This window comes from Poromitra crassiceps (assembly GCF_964638095.1).
Source record: "Poromitra crassiceps genome assembly, chromosome: 8".
NCBI classification, from domain to species: domain Eukaryota; kingdom Metazoa; phylum Chordata; class Actinopteri; order Beryciformes; family Melamphaidae; genus Poromitra; species Poromitra crassiceps.
The window spans coordinates 33,042,944-33,054,874 of record NC_139629.1 but is presented as its reverse complement, the minus strand read 5'-3'; the positions used below and the strand labels follow the sequence as shown (position 1 = coordinate 33,054,874).

General features: G+C 41.4%; 1 protein-coding gene across 2 annotated transcripts; it reads right to left on the bottom strand.

Annotated features, from left to right (window-relative positions):
- Positions 1-320: 320 nt before the first annotated feature.
- On the bottom strand, positions 321-9,148 carry tspy (testis specific protein Y-linked). 2 transcript variants are annotated; one of them, XM_083641615.1, is made up of 8 exons: positions 7,727-9,148; positions 7,507-7,584; positions 7,276-7,387; positions 5,947-6,101; positions 5,604-5,680; positions 5,102-5,277; positions 2,820-2,864; positions 321-2,456 (listed from the first exon to the last, which is right to left on the bottom strand). In XM_083641615.1, the coding sequence occupies exons 1-8, from the start codon at positions 8,729-8,731 to the stop codon at positions 2,287-2,289; spliced, it is 1,818 nt and encodes a 605-aa protein (XP_083497741.1). In that variant the 5' UTR covers positions 8,732-9,148; the 3' UTR covers positions 321-2,286. The 2 variants fall into 2 exon arrangements, with proteins under 2 accessions (XP_083497741.1, XP_083497742.1); XM_083641616.1 differs by lacking the exon at positions 2,820-2,864.
- Positions 9,149-11,931: the final 2,783 nt, after the last annotated feature.

Genomic DNA, 11,931 nt, shown 5'->3' with positions numbered 1-11,931 from the left:
AAGAGACTTGAGGAACAGCTGTGCAAGATTCAACTAATTATCCACATTTATGTTGGGGGGCATAGGGAAATTAAATCTTTAATACTGGCATCAAAGCGCTATACAGCAGCATATCCCCATCCCAAAGCAGAACTCACAGCAGCAGCACCTGATAATGATCTTAACTACACTGCCATCTTCTGGCTCTGCTGTACACAACTTCCAGTTGCGTGACTTGAGGTAAAATCCTGGTGCACAGGAAATATTGAAATGTCCTGTACTGCGCTCATACAAGGTGATGTCGCAAAGTGCGGCGCAAAACAAAACAAACCACAAGGTGAAACAATTTGATATTTTTTTATTAGGATCGAGTCAGATGTTGGATATGTTTTCTATCTTTAAGCAAACAAAATAAAACAAAAGCCAGAAACAATTAAGATATTTTAAAACTACAGTGTCCTATAAAATGCAGCACACAACAAAATATAACTTTCTGATCATGTTTCTATGTAAACCTCCAGATTATTTGAGAAATTTGTCATTAAAACAGTTCTACTGCCTTATTCAAAAGACTGTTGAAATATTATTTACAAATTGACTGCTAAGAAAAGTAAGTGAATACAAACACTAGTTTCGTTACTGTCCACCCCGTACTGTTGCTCTTAATTTAACTCCTATGACTGACATTCGAGCACAGCAAAATATTTAATCTAAACAGCACAGCCATATCTAATGTAATGATTGTTACGTTTCATGCACACAGGCATGTCGTACAGTGGAAAATATGTAGAAAAAAAATCATAAATATACCATCCTTTTTTTTTAAAGAAATTACCATAAATGAAAGACACAAGAACACAAATACAAACTAAACACAAAAAAAATAAACTTTTGAGAAAGCAAATTCAAAGCACTATTCAGTTAAAACCTTAGCCAAAAAAAAACTATCAGCTACATATAGCAGGAGCATGTTACAAAATTTAGGTATCCACAGAAATAGGTCAATGTATTGAATAAACTAACCGATGAATTGAAACAAACATCATAGATGGTTACAAATTGATATATTGTGTCAACTGGTATAAATGTTGGTGTGCATTAACACTCAGGAAATGGAAGGAGAGGGAAAACACAGGCAGTACATCAAACAATATTTGTTCCTAGTTGTTACTACAGTAGAGTACACCTATCTTATACACAGCCAACAATAACCGGAAAGAAAAAAAAAAGGTCTCAAAATCAATAAGTGTCTTTCAATAAAATCACTGGCACAATCCCTGAGAACAAAATTTGGTTCAGTACTTAGTGCATCTGAAATGTACTGTCACTATTTTAATTGAGCTTAAAGGGACAGCTCACCCTAAAATCCAAAACACATATATTCCCTTTCTCCTGTAGTGCTATTTATCCATCTATATCGTTTTGTGTTAATTGCCTGAGTTTTGGAGATATCGCCCGCAGAGTTTCTGCCTTCTCTCCAATACAATGGAACTGGATGGCACTGGGCTTGTGGTGCTCGAAGCACCAAAAAAATACATTTGAAAAACTCTAACTATTTTCTTTTGCAGTCTCATGTAGGAACTAGCTAGCAGCTAGCGGGTGTAGTTCGGTCAAAAGAAAATAGTTCCTCCATTGAAACTGCTCATAACGAGGTCAGTGGATTATCTTGAGTAACGGGGTCATGATTTCTGAAAAGAGACATTGCTGTTGAGTTTTTCAAATGTATTTCTTTGGCACTTTGAGCACCACAAGCCGAGTGCCATCCAGTTCCATTGTATTGGAGAGAAGGCAGAAACTCTGTGCCCGATATCTCCAAAACTCAGGCAACTAACACAAAACGATATAGATGGATAAATAGCACTACAGGTGAGAGGGAATATATGCATTTTGGATTTTAGGGTGAGCTGTCCCTTTAAACAAAGCTTGTAGCTTGTCACTTCTACAACAGGCAAATGGTCACGTTGAAATGACCACTGATGCCATTGAAGGTTCCAGTAATATTTGCTTGGAGAACTTTGAACAAAAACTATTTTAATGACAACAAGCCAAGTCAAGGCTATCAGATCTCACCTACCTAACTGGGCAGGCTTAACATGCCTAGGAAGCTGTTCTAGAAAAACATCCATCAAAAAGTGAATTAAAAGTCCATTAGAATACACAGTATAGACTGTATAAAATAGAGGGGAACACGCTGCCTTGGCTTTTTTTTAATTAGTTAACCCTGATTTAAAATACTGTGAAGCATTTTAGGTATAAAACAACTAGAGAGCGGTGCATAAAAAAAAGACCAACATTGAAAATAAGGATTCAATCGTTGCTCTTGTCATCTTCGTCAAGCCCGATATCCTCTTCGTCGTCCTGATCTCTGGCCGTCTGATCCCTTGATGACTCCTCGTCTTCATCGAGGTACACCTCGTCCTTCTCCCCAAGAGACTCCTCCTCCTCCTCTCTGGCCTCCTGGTCGCTGTCGTCAGAGCCTGGGGAGCAAGAATAAGATTGTTTAACATTTGCAGCATTTGTGCTGCAAATGCTGCAGATGCAGCATTTGTGTGTGTATCCCTTTAAGACTCTTAAAGGGATACACACACAAATGAGGGATATACACGCAAATGCTGCATCAGGTATCAATGGGTTAAGTTTCAAGGGATACTTTTTGGACCAGGATGGCAAGGATATAAGAATAACCGCCCCCCAAATAAAATCCAAACAAATCAGATTTTGTGTTCATGTAGAGCGCTGTCAGATTGTCAAGTCAAACTAATCATCAAAAGCCCCAAACCCTGATTTGTTTGTGATAAAGGTGATTTTTGCAACACTGCTGTTTGAGGGGGATGTCTTACCGTGAATCACAATTTCTCCATCATCCTCCTCCTCTGCGCTCTCATCTGAGGAGGAGATATTAGCTCTCTGCTCAGTTTAGCCTGCATTACTCAGACATTTGTATTTCACCGGCCGTACATTAAGCCCATTGAGCGTGACGCTGACAAGCCTTTGGCCTCTTCTTCACAACATAAAGCAGGGGGCAAACACTGGATCTCATACATGGAATCATTTTACAACAGTTTTGTTTTTTTGACCAACAAATGATGTAGAAATAAATCCTAAGCTGTATTAGCAATAGAATAGGAGTGTATCAACATCAGGTCCAATTAAATGTATTAAATCCGCATTTCGACTGCATGGTACCGGTGTCGGTGCGATATCGGCTCGCCTACCAGATGGGCTCGGGCACAGATTGTGATTGGCTGTACGTCGGGCACGTGGGATTAACCCGGGCAAAATGTCCGACAGCTTAGCACGCTAAGCCACTGATGTAATCAGACATTTGGGGACATTAAAAAAGGAATCATTTAATGACCATGATTCAAGTGTACAACAGGACCATTTCTCATAAACACGAGACTTTTTGAAAATAAATGTGAGAGTTTAAAGGAACACTCCGCCCATTTTCAACCAGCTTTGTATCATTAGAACATCAGTAGTATATCAGAAAACTGTAAACGGTTTTGAAGTCTGTCATTTAATTTGACAGTTATTGAGTGTTAAAGTGTGGACCAGTGACATCACTGGTCCACACTAACTCAAATTAATAACTCATTAACTCAAATCAACTCTCAATAACTGTCAAACTAGATGAATGATGAATAGTTTGACAGTTACTGAGAGTTGATTTGAGTTAATGAGTTATTCATTTGAGTTAGTGTGGACCAGTGATGTCACTGGTCCACACTTTAACACTCAATAACTGTCAAATTAAATGACAGACTTCAAAACAGTTTACAGTTTTCTGATATACTACTGATGTTCTAATGATACAAAGCTGGATGAAAATGGGCGGAGTGTTCCTTTAACTTCATCTGTAGTCGAGCCGAACACACCCGGTAGGGCGACCCGATGTGGTAGGGTGAGTAGATCCCGTACCTACATCGGCTCATCTCTCACCTTGACCCGCCATTTTTTTTCTCTCCATTGGGCAAGAACCGTGAACGTGAGGCGATACTTATTCAGTCCAACCTTCGTCGAGGTTCAAAGCGAGCTCAGACGATACCAAAAGGTGACGTGATTGGTCAAAGAGAATCCTCTTGCATAGCTAACGGTAGCTACCAGTTTAGCTTACCCTCTTGTGTGTAGGACTTCCCACACTCTCCTGTTTTTTTTTTAGCAGTCTTTCATCTTGCTGCCTTCAGCCTCTTCTGAAATAAAACCAGTCTCCTTGCTTCGCCTCAACAGAAGGCCGTTTTCGTGAGAACTCAAAGCCTCTGGGCTTCACCGCGCCCGGGCCTGAACACGAGCCTCCTCTCGCTCTCCACGCACAGGCAACTGTGACTGATGCTATCCATTTGCTGATGTAGGTCATATAGAGGCATCGGTATTTCATAACCAGATAGAAGTTCCATGTAGGCGATTTAATTGTTACATGTAATGACAAGTAGGGGTCGCTATAAAAAGGGAGCCCCCTTGCTGTGTCTATTTACACAGTTTCACAGCACAGCAGTTTCATGTGGTGTCGCTACGACAACCAGTTGTGGTTGTGGGGGTGGGCACATTGAGGGGGTACTATTTGTGATGGAAAATCAACAGGTACTAGTAGTAGAGCTGATACTATACGGTACTATCGGGGTCAAAAAGTGCCAATAGTGTATCTGTACAAGTGTGTAAAAGTAACTGCAAACTGTAACCCAGGGTTCTCACACTCATATACCGGTAGACATTCAGTGAGTTCAAATGCAGTTTTGGGGGAAATTCAAGGACTTGAAATTGGCATGTTTGGAGATAAGACATGACATCATATAGAGGATTTTTTTTTTTTTTTTTTTTTTTTACTTATGATTGCAAATATACATCACAGGGTTTTCCTCAGGATGTATAGTCTCGTGGTCCTGGCATCATGGTCCAGAGAGTTGAGACACATTGATGAATTTGGGTGCTACGTTTTTATCAAAAATAAATCTAGCACTTTCAAGGCCATCTATTCATTTTCAAACACAGCCTTAGTTAATTGTTCTCAAATCGACTAACCTTCAAGGATTTTCCAGGCCCATGGGACCCCTTTGTACCCCGGGGGCCATTGGAGGGTTTCAGCTGTCTTTAACATGACAGTCAATGACGGCTGGTTACTGACCTGCACTTTGCCCCCTCTCTTCCTCGTCCTCATCTTCCTCCTCGTCATCGTCCTCGTCCTCCCTGCTGTGGCCTTGTTTAGCCTCGCCAGGCTCCTGGTCATCGTCGTCCGAGTCTGAGATCACCACACAATCGTCCCCATTACTGTTGTCAGCTGCTCTGGCGCCACTGCTACTACTGAAAAATAAATAAATAATCAAACAAATAACCACACAAACACACACGCGCGCACACACACACACACACACACACACACACACACACACACACACACACACACACACAAAACACTAATGGCTTCAGCATGCATTCCGCTTGGCTGATGGTGTGCTCCTGGCAGACAAAATTTCTGGCAACTGTTAAAAAGTTTTCACATGACCTATAATTTAGATGTCCTGAGGCCAAGAATGTTTCTGGACTATATAACCTTAATAAGCAGTTTGTCCACTGAATACATGTGTCTCTGCAGCTTGACTACATTGAGAAGTGGCTGTGTGACGTACCTGCCATTCTCCCTGGGTTCCCAGAGAGGCGTCAGGTAGTATCTCAGTGGGTCTCTGTACAGGTCATCCTTAAGTATCTAGACATTGGCATAGACATTATTTTCAGTACACGGATGAAAATGTATAGCCCTAATTCACAAGCATGTCTCAGAGGGCTTTACAGAAAGTATGTCTAGCTAAGCACTATCAATAAACAGGATTGAACAATCCTATATTAGAGAGGGAGAGGGAGACACGGGGGGGGAATGGTTGCCCCCCTAAACATGGCAGTGTAAATGTCATGCTATATCTGTCGAGTTACACAGGACCACATGTCTGTGTGCTAGATCACATACTCACTCACCCGTGCTATATCATCTCGTCCTGGGTTGGTGTGGTCACTGAACCAGCTGAAGAAGGTCTGGTAGACCCCACGCGTCGACTTCCTGGGTTCACTGTGGGCCGTCAGGTTCTGTCCACGATGCCACAGGATGGGGTTGGAGAACGACACGGGAGATCCTGAGACAGAACAGCCAAATTTAGTATTTAAATGTCTCCGATCCTGAATTAAACGGCCATATTAATTAGTATTTTCACAGATTATAGAGCTTGACCTGTACAGGGGCAATAAGTCTTTGTATACTATCCTTTTAAAGCTTCCAAATACAAGCAAAACTCAGTAGTAAATGTATTTCCTCAAATAACTCAAAATGTAAATACAGCCAATACAGTGTTCAATAGGGTACTGAAATTTGGTGGGTTGAAGTGAAAACACCTTTGTGATAGAAGTCCACTCTATAATCCACACTCTCTTTTTATCTGATATTTATCTCTTGTAATCTTCTTCTAATTGATCATGTTTCTATGTATGTTACTTGTGCAGAGTAAGTGGTCTGGAAAATTGATTTGAAACTGTAATTTGAATTGGTAAATTCTGTAATCCAATTGTAGGTTCTTAGGTTTGATTTTAGACAGGCATGCTTTTTTTCTTTCTTTTTTTACCTTGTAAGGCAGCTGGATTCACACAAGATCATGAGTTCAGATCACACGATCTGTGATTTGTTTGTGAAAACAAACAAATCACAAGGGACACAAAGGGACAGTTTCTTCTCACAGGCCACGAGACTCCTTAACATATACAAATAGTGTAGTAGCCGTACTGTACCGCACTGTAGATGCTACCATTATGTATGACTAATGTTCAATAGTATGTTTAATTAGGTATACGCTATTTGCACCTAACAGAATGTTATTATGTTTAATTATGTTTAAAGTATGTTCATGCCATTTGCACTATGGGCAGTGAATACGCCACTGTCTGTGGCGTGTCTTACTGCTTTATTGCTTGTTGCCTCTTGTTTTTTATTTACCGTATATATCTTTTATTTTTTGCACTATGTTGTAACGGAGCCTACAGCACAAGAATTTCACACGTGATACTTGTACTACGGAGTGACAATAAAAATCTTGAATCTTGAAAACAAAACCATTTAGGCCTATAAAAAGTATAACCAATTAAATTAAAAAAATATATAAATATGTATATATGATAAATGAAAATATTGGTAACAGGATAAAATGCAGGTGTCACCCAAGTCTAACTTCTTGTATTATGGTGCATATATTTATATTATTTCTGTCAAATGTGCATTTTTCTACACGTTGACATTAAACTACAGACACTTATTCTCACCCCCCATCGCAAGGTGGAGCTCCTTCATGATGATATTGTTCTGGAAGTAAGGATTCCTTCTGAAGTAGAAGCGGATCCTGTGGCCCAGTTTGTTGGTCTTGAAAGACTCAATCTGAGAAAGACATAAGAAAATGTTTGAATTTTAAGAAAATGTTTGAATTTTGCTACCAGGCAAAATGGGCTGCTTCGATTTTGTTAAAATGCAAACACTTTTTTTTTTACTTTTTTTACCTCAAGGTCAATCATGTAACTGAGAGCATCTTCATCAGTCTCATCGATGTGAGCCGACAGATGAGGATGGTTCAACAGCTGTCACATTGGAGTCAAGGACCAACAAAAATCTCATTGATGACTTCACTCACTCAAAAACAAACAAGGGAAGGATAGAGATAGATATAGACTTATAGAGAGCAAAGGAGGGAGAGAGAGAAATTTCATCATTTAAGGATACTGCCGTGACCCAGAAGCCAGGAATGGATTGTGTGATGGAGCTGCGCTGGTCCAGATGCGGGCGCCGCTGACGAGTCATCTTCAGGTCCAGCCGTTGGTGAAGCCGGGCACTCTTTTTCTCAAGAGCTTCCAGCCTCATCTGTACCTGTGCTAGAAGAGCCACTGACTGCCTTATCTCCGGGGCCATCTTAACCGAGACTATAGCACACTCCCCATCGTCGTTGTCCTCGTTGTCAGATGGAAAAGAAGAGCTTGGTGTGGAGGAAGAACCAGGTATGGAATCATCTCCATCATCATCATCATCATCTGCGATGTTCTCTGTGTCTTCTCTGTCAACAACACTATGCACAGATGTGGAGCTATCTGCTGCAGCTGCCTGTGTTTTAGAGCGTTCCTTTGAGGAGTCGTGGCCACCACGGTGTTTGAATTTACTCCCCCGTTTCTCCGGCTGAACTCTTTCAGAAGAGCAGGGAGTCTCTTCACTGTCTTCCCCATCTCCTCCTGTAAGACTGGCAAGTGCTTCAGCGGCTGCTATGGCTGCTGAATCGGATTGGTCCAGGGAAGTTGAGGGACGATGCTCTCTTCTAGCGTCTTTCTTAGCATCTACTTTTGCGCCACTAGATCCCTTTGCACTAGATCCCTTTGCACTAGATCCCTGTGCACCTGAGGACTGTGGTTTTTCGGTGCCGCTGGCATCAATACGATCCGCCTTGGTTGAGTTATTGATGGGCAGGACATTGGCGCTATCAGTGTTCTCAGAACCATGTTCCCTTTGCACAACAGCTGGTTCTCCCTCGCTATCTTTTGCTTGGTTCCCTCTCCCAATTTCTTTACTTTCCGCTTCACTGTTTTTGCAACTTTGTGAAGTGGAAAGCGTGCCATTTGGTGCGCCACTTACTTTGGCAGACTTGCTGGGAATCGTGCTGCTTTCATCCTGGTCGGGTGACGGACTTCGTTTCCTCGACGCAGAGTCGGCGGACCGCTTGCAGTCCGACAATTCACTCATGCTAGCCAGCTAGCCAAAATAGCTAACAAGCTAATTAGCCAGCTAGCGTAACTAAAAACAAACTTAACTAAATCGAGTAGACGGTACTACGCTAGTTAGTTAACCACTGCGACGATGTTCCTCGGGCGAGAATGTATCTATTTAGTGAGGCTAATATATAAAGCAGCTCTCTTGTGTTTCCGCGGCCTTGCGTGACAATTACCGTTAGCTGGCTTGCTAACGTTGCTACAACGTAGCTAGCTACAGTTTAGCTACTCTTACCCACTTCGTGTGTCCTTCGAATCATGGCCATTTCGCTCGAGTAAAAGTCCAACACGCAAGAGTCTGTAGAAATAACCCAAAAATAGTCGTGCTATGCCAAACTAGCGCTTAGTTTAAAACCAATATGCTTTACATCTGTTTATATTTGCCCTCTCCCTTTAGCGTACTATTAGTGCCAGCGACGTGACAGAAAAACATTTCCCTGATTGGCTACGGTACGCCGCGCTAAAAGCTCCCCACCAATCATTTAGAATGGTTTGTTTACATGGATTCAGCCCGTACCAGAGAGTAGGACTAGGGACAACTGCGCGCGCAGAGCGAGCAGAGCAAGTGCTGTGCAGCTGCTGTAGTCACGAGATGATTCAGAGATGTACAGTACAAAATGTGCACGGTACTGACTTCGTCAAACATGATTGGAAATATTGTAGAGTAAAACAAAATTGACATTTTAAGGGGGTCGACTTGTAGGTGTAAGTGAAACAGTTTATTACACAATTGTATGTATTATTCATAATTATGGGTTTCAATCTCATGAAACGCATGAAACCGAGCAGGTTGTTGTGAAAGGAGGCCGTGCAACCACTGAGTGCAACGTGCTTTGTGCAGACAGGCTAAGATAAGATCAACAGAAAATCGTGCATCTCCCATGCAAGATAGCAAGTAAGTAGGACTCAGCATGAGGCAGACAGTAGCAGGCCAAGAGCCCTGCAGCGTTTATTTAACTTAGCAGTGTTTGTTTTCTACAGTTTGTGTAGGCCTATAGTTTATTTTACTCTGACTGCTTGCATTTTCTTTTGTGGTAATTCTAGTTGGGCCTTTTAAAATATATTTTAAACCGACACATGCTGACCCGTTTTACTGAAATTGCAGAGGTCAACCGGATGAGGTGTAGGCTACAATCAAAACAAAACACTTTTTGGCAAAAAGGCAAGATCAAAAATCATTTTGGTTTTCGTAGTCGTCTTAAAACATACATGTATGCTGTCTTCTTTGCTGTTCCTCTAGGCCAGTGGTCCCTTTTCATGTTAATGACCCCTAAAAGTGACACAAAAGACCACAGACCCTCCATTTGATAAGATGTTGTCCCAGGGTCACCCATCTGATAAGATTGTAGGTTTTACGAGACAGACAAGGTTTCCCAATACAGACAAGGGTGGAAACTGTTCATCAATGCATAGGCCATGGCCTATGTTCAAAGGTCAAAGTCAAAGGTCAAAGGTAGTTTTATTGTCCCCGCAGGGAAATTGGTTTGCAGACAGGAAATCTACACACATAGTGCAGCACAAACACTAAAAACAGGCACAAAAATACTCACATAAAACAACAAGTACTAAAAACAAACAAACACTTAAGAGTCAAGATAAAAACTACAACTAAACGCATAGGCTACATACCTAAGACATAAAAGCACAAAAAAGCACAGGGCAATGAAGGCAAGTATCATAAAGTGCAATAGGTAGCATCATAAAAAGTGCAAGAGTGAGCAGTAAGGTGCAAACAGGCAAAGCCAGGGAATTAAAGTTATATCTGCCGTTTAGCAGCTGAATGGCAGCCGGGACAAAAGACAGTTTGAGGTGCTTGGTCCTCGTCGCGGGCACTCTGAACCGACGCCCTGAGGGCAAGAGCTCAAACTCTGAGTGGAGGGGGTGATCAGGGGCCTCCAGGATGGACGTGGTCTTCCTGATCACCTGCCTCTTGTAGAGGTCGAGGAGCTGGGTTAAGATCTCAATATCTGTACCCTTGATGCGGGTAAAAGTGTCACTGGGGGGAGCCCTCCTAAAGCTGATGACCATGTCTTTTGTTTTGGATACATTTAACTCTAAGGACTCATCACACCAGGTTATGAAATCATCAACTACGGGACCATGCTGTGATTCCTCCTCACCAAGGAGACTGACAATGACAGAATCATCTGCAAATTTGATGATCAAATTTGATGATTCAAATTTGATGGTTCTGCAAGGAATACAAAAGGCCTAAGTAAGTGTATCCGGATAAGTTATCTTGACGTTATGTTTACGGTGGTAACGGACCATTCTTCACTCCTATGGGTGTTCAAGACCACCAAACCTAGCACCCGATTCATCCGATGGGCTCTCAGGCTCGGAGTTCACCTTCACTGTGTGGAGTACAGAAAGGGATGATACAACACACACAAGCCTCAATAAGGCGCCCTACATTTTTATTTCTCACTTGAATATAGCCTAGACTCTAGTCTAGCCAATAACTCTAGGCCCAGTGTTATAAATGGTTAAGTACAGAGTTGCATTTGTGATGAGTTGCCCATTTGTGAAGGTTGTCACATGAGGGGGAAATTATCACATAATATTTTTCAAATGAAGCACCTCCATCAAATGTGTGCTGTGCTGGTAGCCTTTGAACTCTAACCTTCCAATGCATTATATTTTTCAACAAATAAGAACATGTAGGCTATAAAAAAAAACATTTTTGCAGTTAGAAGTATGATTTTGAAAGATGTTTTGAATAGGCTACCAGCTTCATCACCGTCTGTGCATGGGAAAAAAAACAATCCACTAAATAAATAAACAAATAAACAAAGTCTAGCTAGCCTACTGTTAAATTCTCAGTACCTGGACTCAACAAACAGGATCACCTGTTTATCTGTCATAACTTTTCAATCTTTTTGATTTGCCCAAAAAGCAACTTGCTCCCAGAGGGACATCAAAATCTCCCCTCTATTCTGTGCAAAAATTAATATAATTGTACAGTTTATTTTATTTTATTTTATTTTGTAATGTATATTTGAAAAACTTGTATGAAAATTGTTCTCTGCTGTAGCCTATATCAAGAGCAAAATGACTTCAGAACAGTGAGTGATTATGGACTAGTTAGTTTTGTTTAGATAGCGCCCTCTGGTGTTGGAGATGTGATCAGTGTGACAATTTACATGATGTGACAAGATGCCCCGGTCTCCCCCT

Excerpts from the sequence above, each read along its gene's own strand:
- tspy (XM_083641615.1), bottom strand. The coding sequence starts at position 8,731 with ATGAGTGAATTGTCGGACTGCAAGCGGTCCGCCGACTCTGCGTCGAGG. Across the intron at positions 7,388-7,506 it reads GTTACATGATTGACCTTGAG|ATTGAGTCTTTCAAGACCAA; the intron begins GTAAAAAAAGTA and ends TGTCTTTCTCAG. Across the intron at positions 2,865-5,101 it reads AGAGAGGGGGCAAAGTGCAG|ATGAGAGCGCAGAGGAGGAG; the intron begins GTCAGTAACCAG and ends TCTCCTCCTCAG.